At 40.8% G+C, this 27,006-nt stretch overlaps 1 protein-coding gene across 7 annotated transcripts in view; it reads right to left on the bottom strand.

Moving 5' to 3' along the window:
• The window catches only part of WDFY2 (WD repeat and FYVE domain containing 2), a 314,549-nt gene that overhangs the window by 26,070 nt on the left and 261,473 nt on the right, over window positions 1–27,006 (bottom strand). For 6 of the 7 annotated variants that reach the window (XM_063697620.1, XM_063697623.1, XM_063697622.1 and 3 more), the window contains 3 exons: window positions 21,722–21,872; window positions 13,290–13,402; window positions 1,830–1,956 (listed from right to left, as the gene is read on the bottom strand). In XM_063697620.1, the coding sequence (XP_063553690.1) occupies window positions 1,830–1,956; window positions 13,290–13,402; window positions 21,722–21,872 (391 nt within the window). The remainder of the gene's footprint in view (window positions 1–1,829; window positions 1,957–13,289; window positions 13,403–21,721; window positions 21,873–27,006) is intronic. The other variant, XM_055359908.2, reaches the window with a different exon arrangement.

The raw sequence follows: 27,006 nt of genomic DNA, 5'->3' as shown, positions 1-27,006 counted from the left end.
CATTCAGGTCAAGGGCCCTTTGCACACAGTGATGCTGGTGTTAAGCACTGCTGCAGTTCAGCATCTGGTGCATGAAATCGTGCAAAAGTGCTTGCAGTCTTTATTAACCACTGTGTACAAATAAAACTAGTTAGGAGTGAAACTGAATGAGTCCAGTGAATATTAGTCATCTTCATTCAAGACCTGCATTTCACTTCTCTGAGAGAGTCCAAGTTGGCAGGAATTACCTGGCAGATTAGATGATAATAGTGTTATTAAACACAACTGTGCTTTGGCTTTTTTTTTTTTTTTGAGACGGAGTCTTGCTCTGTTGCCCAGGCTGGAGTGCAATGGTGTGATCTCGGCTTACCGCAACCTCCACCTCCTGGGTTCAAGTGATTGTCCTGCCTCAGCCTCCCGAGTAGCTGGGATTACAGGCACATGCCACTATGCCCGGCTACTTTTTGTATTCTTAGTAGAAACGGGGTTTCACCATGTTGGCCAGGCTGGTCTCAAACTCTTGACCTTGTGATCCGCCCACCTCGGCCTCCAAAAGTGCTGGGATTACAGGCGTGAGCCAGTGCACCCGGCCCTGGCTTCCTTTTTTCTTCTCTTAGGTGGATGATGTGAACTCCTTCTACAGGACCTGGATGTGTGTTCCCTTGTCATAAAGATAAACATAAGGGAATGATTCCTCTAATGAACTGATGACAAGGTCTGAGTGGCCCCACAAGCCAGGAGTGACCCCAGACAGCTGTTCTGTTCTCCAACATGAGAAAGAAGGGCTTAGTAGCTACTTCTCTAACACTAAATTCTAAAACTAAAACAAGTATTTGTACACAGGCCCTGCCATCCAAAATTTAATTAGTTTATGTCCAACAATTCCAAACTAGATTTAACTATTTAGGAGAATATTTTGAAACTAGGGTTTCCAAGCAGATTTACAGGAAAAGCTAGTGTTGCTTAAAACTGGTTAGTTCATAGAAGCATTACAAACATTTGTTTATGGCTGTCAAGGGTTGCTCAATATCATTTTGAAAACTTTACAACTAAAAAACAATTCAGATGAGCACTAGAGTTGTAAAGCAGATCTAACATTCTTTTATGCAAAAAGATTAAGCTTTGGCCCCAGGGACAGCAAGGCGTCTCAGGGTGTGGGCTGAGGGTCACCAGTGGGGAGTTGCCTGGGAAGCTTGTCAAAGCACAGATCCACACCGCTCCGGACGGCAACCACAATCTTAGCAGACAGGGACCGGGCATCTCAGAGATTCTCTGTACCCAGCAAAGTTTGAGAACTGCTCCAAGGAAATGCAAGGCTTTCTCTGTACTTCCTCTCAGCCCCCTAAAATCTATCCTTTAAGGAAAAAGAGCCTGACATGAATCAAGGCAAGTACTCAATAAATATTTGGTCAAGTACAAAATGTACTGTGAAGGATCTTACCTCTCCTCTTTTCTGTATGCTGCCAAGGAGCTTGAAGCCACATTTGAACTCAATTATATAAATTTTGTAGGCCTTCACAGCTTGTATTTTTAAGCTCTTTTTTTTCCTCACTCTCAAATTTTTACTGTTATATTCTTCCCAGTTCTAATTTTTACCTTTTATTTATTCACTGCCATTACTTTATTTTATGGTTTTTGTAAGCACTCTCAGATGCTCTGTGGAATAAAATGGGGTATAAGTATATAAACACAGTTTTACACAGTTATAAATCAAAGTGGCCAGTATTTGTGTTCCCGCCATGTTCCTTCCCATGCTAAGATCCTGCCACAGACTGGGCTGCACTCCTTTGTTCTAGCTGTCAGCTGAGAATCTTTTCTCAGAGTCTTTATGAAAGCACCAGCAACCTTACTTGTGTCCTTGGAGCTCGATGGCTGTTCCTTTTCTCCCACCGATGTCCCACATGATGACAGAGTGATCTGAACTGCCTGAGAACAACACCCGCTGGACTGGGTCCCAACAGAGAGCGGTCACCCCACCTGAGAGGACAGACACAACCAGACATCAGTCATAAGGTAAGACTCTTACCCACAAAAGAAATGTGAATGCAGCGGAGACAGGACCTAGTGCAGTTCCTGGCATACAGTAAATTCTTATTGAAAGAACAATCAAATAAGTCCCCAAAGAGAAAAAAGTTGGCTCCAAGGAAATTCCCACCCTTTAAGCATTTTTCACCAACATTTCATGTACCATAAAATCAATTACTGTAAAGACCAAAAGAAAATAAAAAAGACAATAAATTGACCTTCAAAAGGGAGACATAATTCTAAGAAGAATGGAAAATATTGCACTGTTTGGAAATATTAACCACATTTTCTTAACTGCTGCCTGCCTCCCACCCCTGACAATAACAGATGAGAAGGAAATGGGTTTACAAATGCTCAATTAGATTTTTTATTCTTGAATATCAGATTTAATTAGGCCACAATATCAGAATTTAAAATTATGTTTGCTCTTTGGGAATTTTAATTTACAGATTCTGGGCAAACTTCTTATGTTCTTAAATGTCAGTTTCCTCAACCGTAAAATGCAGACGATGGTAACACCATGACCACTATGACTATTACTAAGAATGAAAACATCAACCCAGCCATTACCTACTTCATACGGTTGTGGTGAGAATTAGATCAATTACATAGGACCATTCTACCACTCTAAACTTGTTGTGCAGTATAGATGTGGGTTATTAGGATTACTGTAGTGGTATGGCTATAAAATATTATAATAGATTTTCTATGGTAGTCCCTTTGTAAATCAAACCCTTATATACTGAGAACAAGAAGAATTTTTTCCACTTAAGATGTGCACAAAGCCTGCAAACACTTAAGAATGTCAGAAATACTCATTTTTTACATTATTAAAAATATTATATTCTGAAAAGAACATAAAATAGCTTCTCATTTGTTGGAATCTGACATTTTTCTTATTGAGATTATCAGTTTGTTCTAATGAAGTGCTACACTTAAGAGCTTTCAGGGAAGTTTCTCTCATACATTTGTTGCAGGAGAATACTTTCTTATTTGTCATAAGACTCTTCTTAGTAAGATATTTTTTAAGATCAAAAAGTGGGGGGAACCCCAAATTCTACTATTCTGGATTATGCTTCCTAGCATCTTCCTAAACCTGCACCCCATGCTGCTGGTATACACTCCTGCTCATGTAAGAATAAACATGGCTTCCCCAAGTGCATATGTGGTTAGCCACTGCATGTAGCCCAGCCTTCACCCCCGACCACCAACATTCCCCACAACAGCAACCAAACACAGTGATGGATGCAGACAGGCCGCTCACTGTGTTGTCTGTTAAACTGTATTGTCTGCTGAATGAAGGAGCAGATGAATGCAAACATAAAGATCATTTTCTCCACTTCACACAAGTTCTTGCTTAAAGGTCACCTCCTCAGAAACATCTTCCTTGACTACACTCATCACTCTCCTGCTTATTCTTTTTTTTTTTTTTTTTTAAACTCATTGTCTCCTGCCCCAGTAGAATAGAAGCTCTAGGAGGGCGGGAACTGTGGCTTGTTCACCATGGGATAACCAAAACCTAGAATTCTGCCTGGCTTACCTACAGCAAACACTCAATAAGCCTGGACAAATGGGCAAATGATTGAATGAAGGAGTAAGAATATGAAAGAAATGCCCTTGGCTTTGTTCTTGGCAGATTAAACAGGCATATGACATCTATTAATGGGTTAATATTAGATTAAATGGGTTAATTAGATTAAATGAGTTAAGATTAAATGGGTTAATATATATAAGCACACAAAACAGTACCTAGTGCATGGGAAGCATGTGCCTGGCTGACTACTATTGTTAATGTGATGCCTGCATCTGTTCGACTACTCACATCTTTAGGTCATGGAATACCCATCTCAAGGACAATCTCTGAGATGGTCTCGCTTGACTGACTAAGCCACTCCAACTGGGGGGCTAGATAAGAGAAAGGTGGCAAGTGTTTGATTTCCCCTATATAACACGTGAAATGGGTAGCTTAGGTTCTTTAAGGAGTCATTATCAGATTTAATAATGGTGGGCACTGGTAAAAAGAATGATTAGAAAGGCTTACTTGACTCAGTTAAAAAGACTTAATTGGAAGGGTTGTTCATTCTGTCAGAATCAACATGGAAATATTGAAATAGGGCTTACCATGACCCAGGTGACAGATACCTTTAGACTTCCCTGACCGATATATACCTACACATCTAAGAACACTGCACCATGGGGCCGGGTGCGGTAGCTCACGCCTGTAATCCCAGCACTTTGGGAGGCCAAGGCGGGCTGATCACGAGGTCAGGAGTTTGAGACCAGCCTGGCCAATATGATGAAACCCCGTCTCTACTAAAAATACAAAAATTAGCTGGGCGTGGTGGTGTGCGCCTGTAGTTCCAGCTACTTGGGAGGCTGAGGCAGAAGAATCGCTTGAACCCAGGAGGCAGGCGATGCAGTGAGCAGAGATCACGCCACTGCACTCCAGCCTGGGCAACAGAGTGAGACTCCGTCTCCAAACAAAACAAAACAAAAAACACTGCACCATGAGGAGCCAGCTCTCTGCCTTCTTTGTTGGTGACTATGGGATAAGGATGGTTTACGGGGATAGAAGAGAAAGTCTGGATATGGTGTTATAAGTGTACAGGCTCTGGAACCAGAATCTAGTCTTAAATCCCAGCCCTATCTTTATTAGGTATAGGACCCTGGACAAGTTACTTAACGTTTCTGTGCCTCACAAGTCTCATCTGTAAAACAGGGATGATAATAGTACCTAACCCACAGTATTGTTGAGATTAATTGGGTTAACATATATAAACACACACAACAGTGCCTAGCACATGGGAAGCACCACTCAACAAATGTCAGCTATGATTACAGTACAGGAGACCTCATCTATACAATCTCTGTGACAGTGTCCTTTGTTGAGTCAGCCTTAAGGCCAGTGACCAGCTTATTCTATGCTATCCCAGCCATCATGAGATCAATTAAGGTCTTAAAAACAAGACCAATCTCTAGCTTTGCCACATTATATCAGGCCAGAAGGGGTCAGGGCTAGGAAGGGGAGTTCTTGGCAACACAGAGAGTTAGGAAGGCAAATAGATAATCTGGTTAAAGCAAGTCAGGGTATATTCATCAGACACTCCCAGGGCCCAAAGTGGAAGAGATAGAAGGAAAAGCTGCAAGACAAGAAAAAGTTTAGGATGGTGTAGGGAGTAAATAATTCTGGGGTCCCATGCCTGCTCTATATAAATGTCCTAACAATGAGGTCATTTGAAAGTTGGCCTATAAATGATAAATCACAGCATTCATTTCAAATCAGTTCAACAAGCATGTATTGAGCCTCTTCTATGTGGAGGAACTGTGCTAGGCTCAGCAGATACAATGAAATAAGACTTACATTCTACCTACCAAAAATGTACAATGATAAGATGACGGATTACTTTTGAGAACAAGAAGAGCATGCACGTTATGTTTGGTCGAGCCATTCTCTTACGGGATATGTGACTGCTTCCCCTGTCTGGAGTGCCTGTCCTGCCTTTTATCACCCAAGTAACTTTTTCTCCCTCCAGGAAGCCTTCCCAACACCTTCAATCCAGGTGAAGTTCCAGTCTCTGTGCATATCTCTATTGTTACACAGACCCCACTATATTGAACTTGGTTGGATTATAAGTCTGTCCCCACCGCAGACTTTGGGTTATGTATCTTTGTATTCCAGCACAGCACACAGTGACTGGTATGCAGGAGGTGCTCAGTAAATGTTTACTCAACTGATCTGCTGCATTGAGTGGCAGAGAGAAACAGGAGGACAATAAGCAAGAGGCATCCAGGACAGCCTGGGATGGCGGCTGGTGGGAAGGCTGTGCAAGACATCAGGATCAGAGATGCAGTGGGGAGAGCTGCTGATGGAAACGGCCTCTCCCTTCTGAGGGAATTTTTCCTGCATCTCTCTGCACACAGGGCTTCCTGATGAACTGTATAGTTCTTTCTCCTAACACTTCTGGCAGCAGAGGAAGTCAACCACCTTCAGCTACCCTGCATTCCAGGCAGTGCAGACACATATCTCATACCCCAACCCACACTGGGGGCAGAGCCCAGGGCTTCAATGCTTGTGGTTTTCCAGTGTTTCTACTTTAAATGACAAAAAGCATTTCTTCCATTTCATTTGACTTCATTTCAAGTTAATCCATCTTTCTGGTCCCTTTCAGTGTTTCATTTTATGCTTCTCCCTTCCTTTGACCTCCCTAATATGACCTACAGAATAATTTTTAAATAAAAATGGTTTAATTCTTACAAATAAAGTTTTCTAGTTATTCTTTAGTGGGCACAGGTCTTCTATTAAGGATGATGAAAAAGTTCTGGAAATGGATAGTGGCAATGGCTGTACAACACTGTGAATGTACTTTATGTCACTGACTTGTGCATTACTTGTACACTTAGAAGGTTGAAACGGTAAAGTTCAGGTTACACGTATTTTATCAAAATAAAAAAATCGCCAAAATATTTTTAAAATAAAAGTTTTCATAATTATACAATGTATACTACTATATACTCTCATAAATATAACTGTTAGTGGTTGGCTAATATCTCCCACGTATGTATCTTATTTCAACTATTTTTAGATTTTTCTCAACTTTTAAGTATAAATTTTTCTAAGATGAATATTTTTACACATACAATTTTGTTCAGGTTTCCAATTAGTTAGAAGAGAATCCCAAATGTAGAAATGAATCAGAGAGTATAAAGATTTTTAGAAATTTAATATCTATTACCAAAATGCTTAGGGAACTAATTTTTTTTGAGACTTTTACCACATACCTTGCAAAAGTGAATGACCACGTGGAGTGTTACAAAATCAGGGTTGGAAACTGCTGGGTCTGTCTTTCCCAGAGTGTGATCTGGTAACTCAGCAGAGGGAGTGTCACACCACACCCTCAAGGGTAATATGTGCAGGCCAACATGAGGCTAAAGGAGACTAAGAGCCTGTTGAATAAAATATCTGACCTTTTGATTGCTGCATTTTGCTCTAGAGTGAAGTGACAAGGGTTTTTGTCAAGCTAAATGCCCTCCATCTCTAGACTGTACCTTCTTCCTGAGATCCATAACTCTTCACCCAGCTGTCTCTTTGCTGCCACCCCAGGGAAGTGTTCAGTTCAAGCACAGTGCTATTCTCTCCTAGACCTGCTCTCCCAGCAGTACTCCAGGTTTCAGGAAATGCCATCACCAGCCAATACATGCTCCAGACAGAAGCCTTGGGAGTCACTGCCACCCCATGCAGTTACCAAATGTGGCTGACCCCTGTTCTCCAAACAGATCTTAAATCTCCTCCACTTGTCTGCACACACACTGCTGTCCCCCAGTCCAAACAAAGTCAGCTTTCCGAGGGACTCCAGCAGTAGCCTCCTAAACAGTCTCCCTCCATCCATTCTGTTCCCAGTCAATCTGCCACCTACTGCTGCCACAGTGGCTTATTAAAATGCAAACCATGTCACTACTCTGTTTAAACTTCATCACTGGTTTCCCGCCAACCTGAGAATAATGCCTGAAGCTCCTACCACTACTTGTAAGGTCACTTGCCTTTGTGTGGCTGCTAACATTTTCCCACTCTAGGCTGCTGTTCTGCAGGTCTGGAATGTGCCCACCACCTACATAACTCCTTTTTCTCCTTAAGGTGCTATTTAAACACCACTTCTGGCTGGGCACAGCAGCTCACGCCTGTAATCCCAGCACTTTGGGAGGCTAAAGTGGGCGGATCACCTGAAGTCAGGAGTTCAAGACCAGCCTGACCAACATAGTGAAACCCTATCTTTACTAAAAATAAAAAAACTTTGATGGGTGTGGTGGCGTGCACCTGTAATCCCAGCTACTCAGGAGGCTGAGGCAGGAGAATTGCTAGAGCCCAAGAGATGGAGGTTGCAGTGAGCTGAGATCGTGCCACTACACTCCAGCCTGGGTGACAGAGCAAGACTCTGTCTCAAAACAAAAACAAAAACACACTTATTTGGGAAGCCTCCCTTTAATTATCCGCAAGAGGAGTGGACCTTTTATTATTTGCTTCCAAAGAAGCCTCTGTGCACATCAGGGCTCCATGGCACCTGCTACTCATAATGTTTGGATGAATTCTCTGTAACTACTGGTCTAATGCATGCATTCCATGCTGGCTGGAAGATGGATAAGAGCGAAGATTATGCTTGTTTTATTCACCCACATTTCCTGGCACCATCATATATATAGAGAGCAGATGACTGACTATGGATGACAATTCACATCTCTTGACCTGCACTTTATATAAACTGGATCTGTGTGAGTCTCCACTGTAAACAAAAATTGAAGTTCTAAACTATATGAACTTGCATCTTTACACTGAACTGTGACTTTCTTAGTTTGTTTAGTTATTCTTGTTATAGTTACACTGTTCCCTTCAATGAGTGCCCTAACAGCTCATGAACAAGTCTGTATTTAATTATTCATTAATTAGTATGCTTTGGCAGATTTACATTCAAGCCCTCCTGTTTCAAATATGTTCATGCTAATAAAATAATTTCTTAGAAGTAAAAGAAAAAAGACTGTATTAACACTATTAATTTCCAATGGTCAAAATATGATTTTTGGCCACGTGCGGTGGCTCATGCCTGTAATCCCAACACTTTGGGAGGCCGAGGCAGGTAGTTCATTTGAGGTCAGGAGTTTGAGACCAGCCCGGCCAACATGGTAAAACCCTGCCTCTACTAAAAATACAAAAATTAGTCGGCCATGGTGGCGGGCACCTGTGGTCCCAGCTACTCGGGAGGCTGAGGCAGGAGAATTGCTTGAACCTGGGAGATGGAGGTTGCAGTGAGCCAAGATCATGCCACTGCACTCCAGCCTGGACGACAGAGCGAGATTCTGTCTCAAAAAAAAAAAAAAAAAAAAAAAATTCTCCTCTGTTCAAGTTACTTTACGACTTTTTCGTAGAAATACATTCTACTTTCTGCAGAAATAACAAAGAACTACATCTGGCATTTAGCTCCAGAAAGAAAACCAGTAGAGGGAGCATAAGAACATAAAACTAGTTTCCTAAATCCCTAGGGATTAGAAAAATGTTATGCTTTGGCCTTTGGACATGACTACTAGGTCGATTCCCTCATTAACCCACATTTTTGTATGACCTTCTGTACTGTAAGAGAGAATGATGGGGTGAAGGGCTACGACTCTGGACACATACTGAAGACCTGTCTGCTTCTGAGTTTGGATTTGGAGTGATGGGACCTGCAAAGCTGCCCTTTAATGGAACTGGATTAACTTTAGGGTGTTCATTTTGTCCTTACAAAAATCTCTTTCCCAGAACTGAGACTTGCTGTGTTTGGGACCTCCCAGGGCCCAGAACGAGCCTATTACTTAGGAAGAGCTCAACAATATGTCTAAATCACCATGGACTCTCTTAAAGGTCCTCACTCTAGCTTTACAGGAATGAGTTGTGTTGTAGCCACATTAGTGATGGGCAGATACTACTGTTTAGGAACAATAATAAGGTAACCATCTAACCTGCTACATTTGCCTTCCTGTTAGTTAGTGACCTTCCTAGGCCATTTCCTGTTTTTCTCAAATATATTTCTTGATAAAAATAAAGTGAAAATGCTTTAAACTCTTTAGGAAAGATAAGACACAATGCCAAGGTCATATTTCATATCAGAACAAGCCTGCAAAACATGGGACCTTTGAACCATATGTGGCTGACAAGAGTGCTTAGAAGGCGCTGCTGTCTCTTTTCTGACCTGGAGGCAACAATACAAAACTCAAAGAGCTCCTATCAGCCACCATACAGTGAGTGGGTGAGTGCCTGATTACTTTAGAGTCAAGAAGTCAGGCTGAAAGCCACCTCTGCCTAAAGCAAACCTGGGAACCATCAGGTCCATCACCAGGCCTGCAGAATGCACCTCTGAATCCTACCTTGAATCCATCCATTCCTTGTTTTCCCACTGTCACAGTCCCATCTCAAGGGACAGTTCCCTACTAGCTTTCCAATTCCACTCTCTACTGCCAGACAACCTTTTAAAATCCAATCAGGTTACCTTCTTTGCTTCAAACTCTTTAATGGTCTCTCAGTGACCATTGGATATGCCCAGCATGGTCTCAGTGATGGGAAGTGACTCTTGCTTTCTGGCTGCCCCTCCACCCTGACCTCCCCTCTCCCTCCCTCATACCCAGTGTTCCCGCCAAAAAAGAGTGACTGGCAGTTCTCTAGAGAGCCACGCTCTCACACATCTCCTTGCCTTGAACACGCTGGTTTTCTCTGCCTGAGATACTCTTCTCAGTTGTTTTCCACGAACTCAATACTTACACATGCCCAAAGAGCTGAGGTCAGGCAGACTCCTGAGGAGGCCATCACTAACTGCCTCCACTTCCTTGGAGTGGGCTGCCCTTCTGTGTTCCCAGAAGCGCAAGGTGCTTGCTCCCCACCAGCCCTTGCCACGATGCACTAGAACTGTGCTTTAGCTTTTGTCTCTCTCACTGGGTTGTGAAGAATTTGGGGACAATGACAATTTTACTCTGGGACTGGGAGAAATGGCTGAGATGACAAGGGACAGCACACAGCGTAAAGAGAAGGGGATCCAGGGAAGATCCTGGGAAACCGCAGACCACAGTGGAGCCTGAGAAAGCCAGCAGCGTCATAGAAGAAAAGCCAAAGGAAGGCCGTTACAGCCAGAAGGAATGGCCACAATGTAAAATGCTGCTGAAAAGTTAAGTACGACAAGGTTTACAACGTGTCCCAGCAGGCCACTGGTCACCTCGGGGACAGCAGTTTCAGTGGCGTAATAACGACAAACCAGATTGCAGGGAGCTGGAAGGCAAATTGGAAGTGAAAAATATGAAGCAGCTGGGAAAATTATATTCTTTTAAGAAACACGGTTGTTTGCTACAACTTGGATGAACCTTGAGGACATTATGCTGAGTGAAATAAGCCAGTCACAAAAGGACAAATACTGCATGATTCCACTCCTATGAGTCACCTAGACTAGTCAAATTCATAGAAACAGAAAGCAGAGTAACAGTTTCCAGGGACTGGGGGGCCGAGGGGGAGGATGGGGAGTTAATGTCCAAGGGAACAGAGTTTCAGTTTCACAAGATGGAAAAGGTTCTGTGATGGATGGTGATGACTGCACAACAGTGAGAATGTAGTTAATGTCATTGAACAGCACATTTAAAAATGGTTAAAATGGTAAAGTTTATGTTTTATAAATTTTACCACAATTTTTTAAAAAGAAGCATTGCTATTAAGAGAATAAGAAGGAACTTGCTATAAGACATGGGATTGAGAGGGTGTTGCTTTGTTTTTCTACCAGAGGCAAAAAACATAAGCATATTAATAAATTGAGAAGAATGAGTTAGTCAAAAGAGAGATCAAGGCAATCCATTTTGGCGTGGAGACCCTGCAAATAGCCTGGGGCCAGAGGAAAGCAGCTCTCCTGCACTGAGAAGAGAAGAATGGGCTGGAGGAAGACAGCTCTCCTGCACTAAGAGAAGAATGGGCTGGAGGAAGGCAGCTCTCCTGCACTAAGAGAAGAATGGGCTGGAGGAAGGCAGCTCTCCTGCACTAAGAGAAGAATGGGCTGGAGGAAGGCAGCTCTCTTGCACTGAGAAGAGGAGAAGTGGGGAGAGAAAAAGTTTGTTTGTTGGGGTGAGGGGGATATACAGTGGGCAAGAAATATGCGGTTTTTTTTTTTTTTTTAAAGCTTCTATTTGATAGCTTTTGAAGGAAGAGGCAAGGAATGAGATGGCGATGGGGGATTGGGAAGGATGGTGAAGGTCTCTGTTTAGGGGCCTGGGAGAAGGAGTGAACTGAGGACAGGGAGAGGGATTATTAGGCAACTTCATGAGTCTGCACAGGAAATCGTGAGTGTGCAATGGTAATGATGGTCTAAGCCTCAAGGCAGCGTGACTACTGTAGACCCAGCAGCTGGCTGCACAAGAAGAAAAGGTGGAGTTAGTCTGAATCAGACAGGCTTGCCAAGAAGGCAGAATATTTACATTCACAGAACTGAGAACGCTGAGAAGGCGTGGGTGAAGCGATGCACCACTGGGAGGAAAGGTGATGCAGGGGATGAGACACTGGCAAAATGGAAGGACCGCGGGCTGGAATGCGCCACAAGGGGAAACAGTAAGTGGAATGAAGAAAGGTGTAGGGAATTGGAGGATGAGGAGGCTGAAGTCTGCAGTGACGCACAGAAGTTTAAGACTTCTGAGGTGGGACAGTTCTGGGTCCCCCCCAGAACCCCAGGCCCAGTCTTGGTCAAAGTGTAGGTGAGGGTGTAAGCGGCTAAAAAAGAAATTCAGTCAGGGAAGACCAGGGTCCTATCCATAGGGGATATTTCCATGTGTTCTTCCTCCCAAAGGCATAAATAATTAAGATGATCTTTTATGAATCTTCTTCCTTGGATTCAATTTTCTCCTTACTATATGTTTCTTATTCTAGCATTCCATTTTTTCCCTTTAGGAAGCCCCTTATGATCCAGTTACTATCCAATTTTACATCCTCTTTCCCCTACTTTTTTTCTTATATGACATCTAAACTCAGTATTCTCCTGTTTTACACAAAATCATGGGTTTGTAGCTGGTAGAAAACGGAAAAGCCCTTTAAGAACCATGAAAACTGGCGATGACTCATTTTCTAGGGTCGATATGTTCTAGAGTCAATAGTACATGTTAAAACTACTAGTAAAAAATTAATCATTATCATCTATCAAGTCTTTCAAAGGCTAAGCATGAATATTTTATATTACCTTGCTTAAATGACCCTGAGCAGAGCAAAAACATAAAGGGGACCTTAGGTTTTAACCTGAAAAGGATATGAAGGAAAGTTGGAGAGGAACTTGACCTTTTTCACAAAGTCTAGCTACTCATGAAGAGTATATCTGTCTTTTCATTTGACTTGGAAGTGGGAATCTTTCTTGTACACCATCTTCTAACTCCAGGAAGGGCAAGGTCAGACCAAGGCAGCTGTCTTTTTGGCCTTCTGGGGTTTGAGCCGTCCGAGGCCACATGGTCTCAAACAATGCCTCATTAATGTATGCCAACACTGGCTTTCTCTGGTGCAGTATGACAGAGAACCAAATTATCAACATTTTCAAAATAGATTGGTTTCTCTTTTGTTTGGATTATACAGAAAAACGTTTGACGTTATATCTTACTGAACCATTTTGAAATCAGTTAAGCATATCATGTGTATCTTTGCACAAGCATGGATTGTACTTTGCCACTTTCAAAACATATCTGAACATCAGGAGATGCAGCAGGTGATATCTCACTGTGCTATCAGCACATGACGATTTTACTGTTAATCCTACCTGTGTGTCCTCTGAATGTTGTGACCAGGGTGCAGTTTTCTCGCTCCAGTTTGAGGATTGTTACTTGGCCTGAGTGGTCACCGATAAACACATGCCGGGTTTCAACATCAAATCTATCATGAAAGCATTAAGGATTGTTTCTCAAAATTAAATGAGGGAATTTACAATGAAAAAACAGGGCATAAATGTAACAAGAAATACGCAAATCCTATCTGAGGAAAATGTGAAGACAGTGCTGAAAGACACAAAAGTGAACTTAACCAAATGAAGGACATACTGTATTATTGGACAGTAAGACTTAAAACTTAAAGATGTCACTTCTTGCTCCTAAATTAATAAATCTATATATTTAAAAAATATCAACACATGTTGTTTTCTATAGCCAGAAGTGTTCATATGGAAAAATAAATAAGCAAAAAGAGCCAAGAATACTCTGAAAATAAGAACAATATGGTATGTGATAGGGAGGTTAGCCCTACCAGATATTTAAAAATGTTATAAAGTTTCTTTAATTAAAAGTGTAGTATTGGTGCATAAATAGACTAACAGAACAGAATACAAAGTCGAGAAATAAACCCAAAAGCACAATGAAATTTAGTAAATGTCTGATGAAGGTAGCTTTTCAAGTGAATAAGGAAAAGATGAATTTAAAAAAATGATGTTGGCACAAACTGGATAGCCATTTGGAAAAAGAAAATAGAATCTGTATTTCACAATGTATACTGGGACAGATTCCAAATGAATTAGGGATCTAAATGTAGAAAATGAAAACATAAGCTTTAGATAGGAAAGTTTCTTTGTAACCTTGGAGTGGGAAAAGCTATGACTCAAAAACACAACAAATATTATGAGCAAAGCCAAAAGATAAACTGGAAAAAAATATTTGCAACTTATGTCACAAAGGGCCCAAATCTCTAATATAAAAAGAGCAATCAAGAAGAAAAGGATCCCAAACCTAATAGAAAAATGGGCAAAATTTGAATGGAACTATTAATAGATAGTTCAAGAAGAAATCAAAATGGTGCTGTGCAAAAAGAGTTAACACAGCAGCTCTGACTGTGATCCTCTGAAAGTCGGCTTATGAAGTTGGCATAGTGTCTGGGAATTTGGATTTTGGGAAGGTTCCCACCATTAACTGATAAGAGTGGCTCACTGTGCCTTAACTGTTCAAACAATGTGGCTTACACTGAATACCTGCTTTCCTTCTGGGAATCTGGAATTTTGGAATGTCCCAGGTAGATCTGCCTACATGACCAGTAGAAGCCCTAGGCATGGAGTCTCTAACAAGCTTCTCTGGTTGACAAAGCCTAGCAACCCTATTTCTAAAGATCCACCCAGAGACACACAGGCAAAAATACAAAATGACACATGCCCAAGGCTAGTCACTCCATGTTATTTTAATAGCTAAAGTTTGAAAATAACCCAAACGTCTATCAATAAGGGACTTACTGAATTAACTATGCTACATCCACACAATAGAATATTATGCAGCTGGGGTAAAAATGGAGATCTTTATACACAGACACCAGGATATATTATCAAGTGGTGTGTGGAGGGGGCAGCCAACGCATATGAGAGTTTATAAGCTATACTACCTTTGTGTAAGAAACAGAGAGAAATACAAATGTGTATGTATGTGTGTGCATGTGCATGTATGCACCCCTATTTAGAAAGGGAAGCACTAGAGGGATTAAGATCTAACAAAAGTGGCAAGGTCAGGGGACAGTGATGGCAGTGAGACTTCTCCCTTGTCATAGTTCCTATTTTAGAATTTTGTAATATCTTTACATATTAAAAGGTACAAAAATTTGTGGCCAGGCACAGTGGCTCATGCCTGTAATCCCAGCACTTTGGGAGGGCAAGGAGGGACGATCACTTGAGCCTGGGCAACAAAGTGAGACCTCATCTCTACAAAAACTAAAATAATTAGTTGAACATGGTGGCACATGCCTGTGGTTCCAGCTACATGGGAGGCTGACACAGGAGGATTGCTTGAGTCCAGGAAATTGAAGCTGCAGTGAGCCATGTTCAAGCCGCTGCACTCCAGCCTGGGTGACACAGTGAGACCCTGTCTTAAAAAAAAAAAAAAAAATTGTGTATATATAGATATATATACACACACACACGTATATACATACACATATATATCTCAAAAAATCCCCCAAATTGAAAACAAAGTAAAATGAATGAACCTAACTATCAAATTGGTGACATAATCACATAATTAGAACGATTTCGAGTGCCTTTAAAACACAACATTTTCAATGTTTCAATGTCTCACTTTGTTGCCCAGGCTGGTCTCAAACTCCCAGGCTCAAGTGATCCTTCCACCTTGGCCTCCCAAAATGCTGGGATTACAGGTGTGAGCCACCATGCCTGAGCAAAAATTTTATGTATTTTTAATATGAAAAATATTACAGGATTCCAAAATGGGAACTATGACAAGGGGGAAGTCTCGCCCCCATCACTGGTAGAATATATTCTAAGGACAAAGAGAGTTGCAAAGAAATCTAAAATCTCATTCAGTAGTCTTATTGTTATTTAGTATTGCTCATTATTTTGGAACCATTTAAATAAACCGTAGGATAAACCAAATGAGGAACTATGCCAATGTTTTAACAACCAAGATTTTCAGCCGAAGATAAAAGAATCAAGTACAAAAACCAAAAAGTAAAAATCCCATAATGTTAAATTTGAATAAGAAATATTATATGAACTTATGATTTATTCTCTTTTAAAAAATACACACACATTTATATATACTTCTTAGCTATCTCTGAATATTGTTCCTCACTAAAAAAATGGCTGATTCCAGGATTGGGACAGGAAAAGTACAAGATGAACTTGAGACATGTTGAGTCAGAAGGCAAGGAAGCTACCGAAGGCTAAGTGGGCTTATTTCAGACACAGTGATAAGGGATGAACTGGTAGAGCACAGAGGCTATTTAGAGCAGTGAAACTATTCCATATGACGCTACAATGGCAGATACATGTCTTTATATACTTGTCCAAATCCACAGAATGTACAACACCAAGAGTGAACCCTAAACTATGGACTTCAGGTGATAGTGACGTGCCAATGTAGGTTCACCGATTGTAACAAGCATACCACTCTGGTGGGGGATGCTGGTAATGGGGAAGCCATGCATGTGGAGGTCATGAGGTGCACAGGCAATCTCTATACTTTCTGCTCAATTTTGCTGTGAACCTAAAATTGCTCTAAAAAATAATCTTTAAAAAATAAAAATTGGGCTGGGTGCGGTGGCTCACGCCTGTAATCCCAGCACTCTGGGAGGCCGAGGCGGGCGGATCACAAGGTCAGGAGTTCGAGACCAGCCTGGCCAACACAGTGAAACCCCGTCTCTACTAAAAATACAAAAAATTAGCTGGGCGTGGTGGTCAGTGCCTGTAATTTCAGCTACCCGGGAGGCTGAGGCAGGAGAATCACTTGAATCCAGGAGGCAGAAGTTGCAGTGAGCTGAGATAGTGCCATTGCACTCCAGCCTGGATGGCAAGAGTGAAACGCCATCTCAAAAAAAAAAAAAAAAAAAGTTAAAAAAGACATTGGAGCCCATTTAATGGAGCTATTACTGGCCAAAAATAGGATAATTTGAACATAAAATAAAAAGATGGCAGTTTATTGATATATACTGAACATATTATTTAAAAACAAACAACCAACCTAAGATTTCATAATAGTTCTCAAAAAGAAAAAAAAAAGATTCCTATTAAAGGTGACCAGGGCACCAAATCTGTACTCTGAAAATTAGGAACTAAAAAGACAGATATAAGAATTTATCTTGCTTTTCCTATAATAATTGTATTTCAGGGTAACCAAATAGCCCTAGCTAATGAGGCGGGGGAAGTTATCCTTTAGGATTCCAACAAATACATGGGAAAAATATGATAGGATTAGAAAATCACAATTTTGCAACCTTAACGAAAAAGTGTTCAGGCAAAGCTCAGCAATGGATGAAACCATTAAAAGGTTGGTATGGAGGACGGCACTGCAGGGATCTGGCTGTCACCACCCGAACTGCCAATCAATCTCAGCATAACTGAAAGGGCGACAATCCAATGCCATGTGCCTTATAATGGGAAGCTCTATGAAGCACACTTGGTGAGAACCAAATGCTCTCACTAAAAGGCTGAATCTGAATGAAATCAAGATTATAGGGGCAGTTTTTCAGTTTACTGAAAATATGTGAGGAGGGTAGGTAAAGGAGCAAGTTAAATGACATCAATTTAGAATATGGGACTGTGTGCAGGAGAACTGATTCAGTACCTTCAACAAGGCGGTGACATTAAAAAAAAGTGAAGGGGGCACTGCTCTGGATGAAGAAAGATTTAGAAGACGTGACAACCACATGCAATGTGTGGATCTTGTCTAGATCCAATTTCAAACAAACCCACTGCACAAAAGCCATTTTCAAAATAAGCAGTGAAATCTGAAATTCAACAATATCAAGGAGATCAAAGACTGATTGTTAATTTTTAGATGTAACAATAGCATTGTGATTACTGAAAAAGTAACCCATATATTTTCAATGAAGTATATAAGGATAAAATGATATAAGGTCTAGAATTTGCTTTAAAATACTCCAGCAAAATTGAGAGAAAGCAAAAAGGGATAGAAGAATCAACAGTGGATGTGAATGACTGGCATTAAGTATGATAGGAAGAAATTGACATAATCTTAACAGCTTTTCAGAACTCTTTACCTGAACAGAAATAAATCTAAGAGATTACATTAGGTGGGAAACATTCCACTACACAGGGTGACATTGTGGAAATATCTCTGACATGAACAAAATCCTAAAAGAGAATATTTGAATTATTTTTGTGAAAACAGGAAAAATATTATCAAAACATGGTCAAATAACAAGACACTGACAAATGATGCTGGATAAAGTATTCACAAATTTAAAGACTAACAAGTGAAGTGGGGAAGGAACACATTTCTATTTACTATCATCTACCTGCCATGGGGTCTTTGGGAAATAACCCCATTCTGCTGTACCCAGTTGTGCAGAGGGCTGGCTGAAAAATTATAATCCCCCAATTCTAATCCTGGTTCTGCCGGCTAACAGTTACGTGACCTTGAGCAAGTCACCTACTCCCTGAGCCTTGGTTTCTACACTGTGAAAACAGAGAATTAGGTCTTTTGTTTTTACTTCACATTATTGTTTTGACAGTGAACAAAGTAATGTGTAAAAGACTGAAAATCTAAGACATTTTCAGGGCCTGCAAATCTGAGATTTTTTTCTTTTCCCTTTTCCTTTTCTCTCCTTCTTATTATTGTCATTCTTGTTGTTCCTATTACAGGTCATTTATATTTGAAGCTTCAGATCATCAGTCAAAACAATCAAAGAATTTGAAGTTATTCATAAATTGATAATTCAATTTATGAACCAGTCTCTTTGTCTTCCTTTACTTTTCTACTTGAATTTTGGTTATTTTCATTGCATATTTACTTCTCCACTAAGACGCCTGAAAGAAGAGGAATAAAGGCTGAATTCAATCTGATTTAGTCTGTCACTTATTGCCTTGGCTGAATGACTGTTTGAGGTGGAGATAGAAGAGAATGAGTTCATCTGTGGAGGTCTCTTATCTACCATTAGCTGTCTATTATGAAGATAAATAGGGTTAATGATATTATTCATAATCTTTTATGTTGATTCATAAAATCTTCCTCCTCCTTTCATCACTAAAACAAACAAACAACAAACAACGACGAAACCAAAACCCCTGTAAGTGTGGAGGGTGACAAAAAGAAGGAACAGAGAAGGGTGGGGGGTGGGAGGTTCTCAGAAGGAAATGTTTTTAAAAGCTAAATTTAAATGTGAACCCTAATACTGTATGGCTTGCCTATCAACAATCTATCAGCCAGCTCCCAGAAAAAACTTCCAGCCTTAGAAAAGTCACGTGGTTCTTGGCTGAGACCCTCTGGCAAAAGCACAGAGCTGTCATGCCATCAGTGTTTAGCAATGGAAAAATACTCAAGAGGAAAGGTTGGAACTATGGCTCCAAAATCATAGTTGGCAAGGCAGAGCTGGCAGAGGTCAGGGAATCTTCTGGGAGGGCCTGTCTGTAGTATTGCAGCTCTCCACCACCTGAACAGTGAGGCTGGCTGGATGGAACTGAAACCAGAGGCTCTCACACATACAGGCTTCTGATACCCAATCATATGACTTTCTGCTTGGTAAACCACATGGTGTGGCAAAAGGGAATAGTCACAAAATGAGGATGACTCCTGGAGATGCCCGAAGGGAGGAGCTGTGGTGGTTATAATCCTACATCAAAGACAACAGTCAGGGCAAATTGGACATTGTCCATTTGTTTTTTATTTTCAAATAGTTTAAAAAGTTAGCTTCCTGAGGCAAGATCTGTATTTTTTTTCCATACTCCTTGGGCTTGGCTAAGTGATACAGAAACCACAGTAAGACCAAATTATATTGATGCCATTAGTTCCTTCTTGAAGGAGCAATGCAGTATAATGAGAAAAAAACAGGAGTCCAAGGCAGAAGGCCTGGGTTCTTGCGAGGATTTTCCTACTTACTAGCTGGGTGGCCTCAGATAAGACATAGGACCCTTTCTGGGCTTCAGCCAGCTCATCTGTAAAATGAGGGTAGTGTAGACTGAATTCTAAAAAAGTATTTAATTGACAAAGATTGTATATATTCAAAATGTTGAATGTGATGATGTGATATACATACACACTGTGTAATAATCATCATGGTCAAATTAATTAACACATCCATCACCACCATAGTGACAGTGTGTGTGTTTGTGTGTGTGTGTGTGAAATAGAGAGAGAGAGAGAGAGGGAAGACAGAATGATTATGTCTCCCCAAAATTCATATGTCAAAACCTAATTCCCAGTGTGATGTTGTTTGTAGATGAATCCTCATGAATGGGATTAGTGCCCTTACAAAAAAAAAAAAGGCCACAGAGAGCTCCCCTGCCCTTTCACCATGTGAGGACACAGTGAGATGTTGTCTACGAAGCAGGAAGCGAGCGCCCTCACCAGACACTGAATCTGCTGGTGCCTTGATCTTAGAATTCCCAGCCTCCAGAATTGTAAGCAATAAATTTCTGTTGTTTAAAGGACACCCAGTTTACAGTAATTTATTATAGCAGCCCGAATGGATAAAGACAGAGGGTTGAACTAGGTGATCTCTAAGTGCTAACACTAAGTGCTTCCAGCTCTAACACTATAAGAAGTCATTTATGTATTGGCAAGAGAGTTCATGTATTTCAACTTAAGTATTATGCTCATCTGAATTGGCTTTTAAAAAGTAAAGTTTGGAGTTTCTTTTATTAACAAGTAATACTACCCTCTCAAAGATGAGCTGATCCTGCCTGCCATTCCTTATCATCCTTGCCTTTGGTCTTCTTGGCAACTTGCTACTTTTACAACTTTCCACAATGGTCATTCTAAGTTTCTTCACCTTGCTCTTCCAGTGAGAAAAATAAGAGTGATACTAGCATATATATACACAAAAATATACCTTTGAATGCCGCACAGTTTCAAAGAAACTGCAATGTACTTTGTCAGATGTTGCAAATCACTGAATAGGCATTTTATAAATGGAGATGAAATTAGAGAGCAGGACTTACTGTTTCTTCCTGCTTTCGCTGACAAGTGACCTGTTTCTACCTACTTCTCAATTTGTCAGAAGATAAAGAGACCGTATGCTTTTTAAACTAAGAACCCAGGGTCCTTTACTCCTTACAATGGTACCTGCATCCACACATGCTACACACTCGTCAATACTGTGCTTGCTGGAGCCTAGTCGGGCAGCTGTGAGCATTACCCAGCATCAGCAAGGATTCACCATGAGCATGAGGACCCTGGCAATTAGGGGGACAAAAACGTCCCTCTATATAATCTGAAAGTGTCTCATTCCTGGAACAAAGCTTTTAACATTACCATGTAGATACCAGCTCACCCACTCTGGCCCTGGCATGGTAACCTCTCAATAACTATTTAAAACTGAACAGGATTCCTATGGTTCTTCTCCCAGGCACCAATGGGAATGTTCACAACTTTGGTATCTATGTGTAAATTACTTCTGTACAAAGAGCAAAGATTACATTTTGGTGATGATTTCATCTTCATGTACCATAATTATTTCTGACAGCTGAGGTTCATGAATCTGCACTGTGTTCTGTCTAGATGTCACACCTCGTGTTACAGTAGGCTCACAAATGGCTCAGCAGTCTATTATTTCAGGTCAAGTGACCGCACTTCACTCTACTTACATGGGAACTCAATGATTTGTGCCTCCGGAAATTCTATGAGCATTGTAATCCACACTGGGCAACCGTCATTAACAAAACTTTCAAGCTGCACATACCCCAAAATTTCATGAATCAAAGAGGTCAACAGTTAAGTTCCCACTAAGAGATTTTTGTCCAGCAAAGGATACTGCAGGCCTGAGGCCACAGCACTGGTCCGATAACCTCCCAGGCGCTGCCCACTCTCAGAGCAGTGCCAGGCAAATTGCTTGTCCTGTCCTGTGCTCAGCACCCACTCCAGCTCCAGGACAAACAGGATCATCGTCACTCTGCTCTGATGCGCTGAAAACCAAGAGAAAAGAAAACAACCTATAAAGCATCCTAAGGAGGTTGGAAGAACATGGCCCACAGAGATGCACCATTCTCTTCTCCCCACCCCAGAATAAGCTGAACAGCAGAACCATTTTAAGGACAAGGTAGAACAGTGGTTCTTGTGGGGGGTGGGGGTATTCCCCTTTAGACAGGCGTGTCTGAGTGTTTTGGGTATTAAAAAAAAACTATCCGTCTCTTCCCAATGTTCCCCCTCCTGCCCCACTTGTGCCAACCCAACGATTACTGCCACACATAGCTCCTGTAACCAAAGGGCCTGGGCCACCTCCCTCAGACACGCTAGGGCTGCTGGACTGGAGAGAGCCACATCCAGTGTGACCACAAAACACATTAGGAGTGTTCATATAATATCACTACCATCAGTTTATGTGCACTTACAAAAAAACTGGAGCATACTGTTAATCTTTTAATGAAGTCTGTCTTGTTTGTTTGGTTTTTTTTTTTTGAGACAGAGTCTCGCTCTGTCGCCCAGGCTGGAGTGCAGTGGCACGATCTCGGCTCACTGCAAGCTCCGCCTCCTGGGTTCACGCCATTCTCCTGCCTCAGCCTCCCGAGTAGCTGGGACTACAGGCGCCCGCCACCACGCCCGGCTAATTTTTAGTATTTTTAGTAGAGACGGGGTTTCACCGTGTTAGCCAGGATGGTCTCGATCTCCTGACCTCGTGATCCACCCGCCTCGGCCTCCCAAAGTGCTGGGATTACAGGCGTGAGCCACCGCGCCCGGCCATGAAGTCTGTCTTATAAAGCCATACAAAAGTTCTAGATGAACACTTTCTTTCAGAAATTAAATGCATGGAAAGGAGGACAGAATTATTCCTAAGAACCATATAGAAGAAAGTGAAGTATCCCTTATGTTACAGTGTGTGTGTGTGTGTGTGTGTGTGTGTGTGTGTGTGTGTATGAATGATAATAAGAGCAAATTTCCTAGAGTTGTAAGAGCAATATGATCACAGTTATCACATCACACAATTCCAGAATTAGAAGACGCTATTCATATAAGTTAACCCATCTCCCTATTTTACATATGGACAAAGTGAGGCACAATGAGGTGGAGTAGTTTGGCTGAGGTCTTACAGCTTCTCAGTTACCAAATGAAATCAGGTGGAAGGATTTTTGCCTTCTTATTTTATATTCCAGGCAGTAAAGTGGAGGGCATCTGCAGTCACTGAACACAGCTGACTGGAATGAACAAAGACTGACATCCTGCAACCTGGATCTCACCGGGCCCTGCTCCCAAGGGCTGGCAGACTGATGGGGCATGAACACACTCATCATGACTGTGGTGAGGTCACAGAGAAGACACTGGTTTCACATTTTGGTCATGAAAACAGAGTTAGACAGTACGGATGGACAAATGCGGCTCTGCTGACAATAATAATACCATCTGCCAATTTCTGAATGTCTAACAAGTGCCAGGCACTTAAATACATTCTCTAGCTTAATCATTGTAATGACCCTGCAAAGTGGATGATTTCATCATTTTACAACAAATACAACCTTAGCAAGGTGGCCCTTTGGGATTGCTACCATACAATACAGTCAGAACCAGCATGAACAGCCACAGGGCAGTCATTCAACAAATGCCTGATGCTTTAAGAGCTGGTATTTGAAGCTTGGAGAATCTAAGGGAATAGGGAAGCAGTGACACTGTGATGTCTCTACAATACACAACTGCTTTCGGAGTACCAGTCACCATCAAGATCAAAACACAGGCTTTAACTAAAAGATGTGACTTCTTGGAGAAACTCGTGAAGATCTTTTTATGTCTCTATCATCAAATGCTCAATTCAAGTTCTATCAGTGATGGAATAAAAAGTGAACTCTCTAATGAGTTCAAGTATACTCAAGTCTATTTCAAGCAGAAAGTGGCCCCTAACACCTCACCCCTCTTTTTACTGAGGGGGCCTTTAGCCTTCTATCTATCATATTCGAGTCCAAGGGGATGACAGCAGCCCTAGATGATAAGGGGCTTTAGCCCTCTGAGCAGCCTTCCTGTGCCAGAGGAGGCAGAGGTTAGAAATGTTAAGTGGCTTGCTCAAAGCTACAAAACCAATGAATAACAAAGAATCAAAACCCTATTCTCCCTGATGTCAAAGTTGGTTCTCTCTCTCAGTGTCAGGCTATCTATGACTACCAGAAAACAAAAACAAACAAAAAAACCCCCAAAACTCAGATCACATACTTTTGTTTAAGGTGAAAAAGATTCTTTTATTGAAAAAAAATTTCAAAGATACATAACTTATCACTAAGCTTCAGAAATTCATAAGAAAAAACATGGGTTTGATGTCTGGCTATACTTCTTTAACAGGAGTGGTGAGGGGGACATCTTTCTTGCCTTGATCCTGATCTTAGAGGGAAAGCATCTCTTTTCTCACCATTAAGGATGATGTTAGCTGCAGGGTTTCCATAGATATTTCTTTATCGAAGAAGCTCCCCTCTAGTCCCAGTTTGCTGGGAATATTTTGTAATGAACTGGATTTTACCAAATGCTTTCCCACATTAATTAATATAATAACATGATTTTTCTTCTTTAACCTGTTGACGTAATGGATTACATTGATTTTTGAATGCTGAACCTGCTTTGCCTATCTGGAATAAATCCCACTAGGTCATGCTGTGTAATTCTTTTTAACATATGGTTGGGGTCAATATTTGCTAGTTTTTTTTTTTTTTTTTTTCATGAGAGATACTGGTCTGCAGTTTTCTTTCTTGTAATGCCTTTGGTTTTGGGATCACTTGTTGATTTTTAAAATTTTGTATTGAGATAAAATTCACATAACACAAAATTCACCACTTTAAACATTTTATAGTGTATAATTCACTGTTTATTAGTTACTCACAATGTCGTGCATCATCACTATTATCTATTTCAAGAACATTTCCATCATCCCAAAATGAAACTCTATATTCCCAACTCCCACTTCCCTCATCCTTGGAAAAAACTAATCTATTATCTTTCTCTGTGAATTCTCTCCTATTCCTGACGCTTCATATAAATGTAATCATACAATACATGGCCTTTTGTGTGTGGCTTTTTTCTCTTAGCATAAGTTTCCAAGGTTCAACCATTTTGTAGCATGTACTTCATTACTAAATGGCTAAATAACTCACTGTATATATATACCACATTTTATTTATCCATTCATCACTGATGGACATTGAGGTTATTTCCATTTTTTTGGCCATTATGAATAACGTTGTTATGAAGAGGTATGTATGAGTTTTTGTGTGAATACTGTCATGCTCCACATAACGATGCTTCAGTCAGTGATGGAAACTGTGGCACCATAAGATTATAATGGGGCTGAAAGGGCATGGCTGTTCTAGCACAATGCATTACTCACCTGTCTGTGGTGATGCTGGTGAAAACAAACCCACTGTGCTGCCAGTCATATAAAAGTACAGCACCTACAATAATGCTACTTGATAATGATACTAAATGACCCATGTTACTGGTTTATGTACTTACTATACTATGCTTTTAAAATCAGTATTTTAGAGTGTACTCCTTCTATTTATATATATATTTTAAAATGTTGACTGTAAACTGTAAAACAGCCTCATGCAGGTCCTGCAGGAAGTATCCAGAAGAAGGCATTGTTATGATAGGAGGTGACAGCTCCATGGGTGTTATGGCCCCTGAAGACCTTCCAGTGGGACGAGCTGTGGAGATGGAAGACAGTGATACTGATGATCCTGACCCTAAGTAGGCCTAGGCTAATGCGTGTGTTTGTGTCTTAGTTTTAAACAAAAATGTTTAAAAAGTAAAACAAAAATATTAAAAATTTAAAAAACCAAAAAACCTAGAGAATAAAGGTATGAAGAAAAAATATTTTGTACAGTTGTTTGTGTTTTAAGCTGTTATTACAAAAAAGTTGAAAAGCTGAAAAAATTAAAAAGTTTATAAAGTAAAAATAGAGTACACTAGGTTTATTATTGAAAAAATATTTTTAATAGCCTAAGTGTACAGTGTTTATGAAGTCTATAGTAGTGTACAGTAATGTCCAAGGCCTTCACATTCACTCACTACTCACTCACTGACTCACCCAGAGCAATTTCCAGTTCTGCAAGCTCCATTCATGGTAAGTGCCCTATCCAGGCATACCATAACATTTTTTAAATCTTTTGCAGCAAAATTTTTACTGTACCTTTTCTATTTTTAGATATGTTTATTGTAACAAATACCATTGTGCTACAACTGCCTACAGTATTCATAACAGTAACATACTGTACAGGTGTGCAAGCCTAGGGAGCAACAGGCTATACCCTCTAGCCCAGGCATGTAGTAAGCAATCCCATCTAGGTGTGTAAGTACATTCTCTCACATTCACACAACACTGAAATCGCCTAACAATACATTTCTCAGAATGTGTCACTGTCATTAAGCAACACATGACTATATATGCCTTCAGTTCTGTTGGGTACATAACTAGGAGTAAAAATGCTGTGTCACAAGGTAACTTTATATTTAACTCTTTGAGGAACTACCAAACTGTTTTTCAAAGTGGCTACATCATTTTACATTCCCACCAACACTGTTAAGAGGGTTCCAGGCCTGGGTGCAGTGGCTCACACCTGTAATCCCAGCACTCTGGGAGGCCGAGGCAGGTGGATCACCTAAGGTCAGGAGTTCAAGACTAGCCTGGCCAACATGGTGAAACTCCATCTCTACTAAAAAATACAAAAATTAGCTGGGCATGGTGGCGAGAGCCTGTAATTCCAGCTACTTGGGAGGCTGAGGCAGGAGAATCACTTGAACCCCAGAGGCAGAGGTTGCGGTGAGCCAAGATCACGCCACTGCACTCCAGCCTGGGTGACAAGAACGAAACTCTGTATCAAAAAACAAAACAAAACAAAACAAAAAAACAAAAACAAAAAGAGGGTCCCAATTTCTCCACATCCTTGTCAACACTACTTTCCTTTTTTTTTTTTTGAAAGGAATTAATATTTATTGGAACATTAAACTATGTTTCAGATACTTCACTAAGTAATCCACATATGTAATCTTTTAATTTTTTACTGTATTAAAAAATACATAACAAAAAATTTACAACTGAAGTATACAGTTCTGTGGCATTAAGTACAT

This window comes from Gorilla gorilla, chromosome 14 (genome assembly GCF_029281585.2).
Source record: "Gorilla gorilla gorilla isolate KB3781 chromosome 14, NHGRI_mGorGor1-v2.1_pri, whole genome shotgun sequence".
NCBI classification, from domain to species: Eukaryota; Metazoa; Chordata; class Mammalia; order Primates; family Hominidae; genus Gorilla; species Gorilla gorilla.
This window is presented reverse-complemented; position numbering and strand designations above follow the sequence as displayed.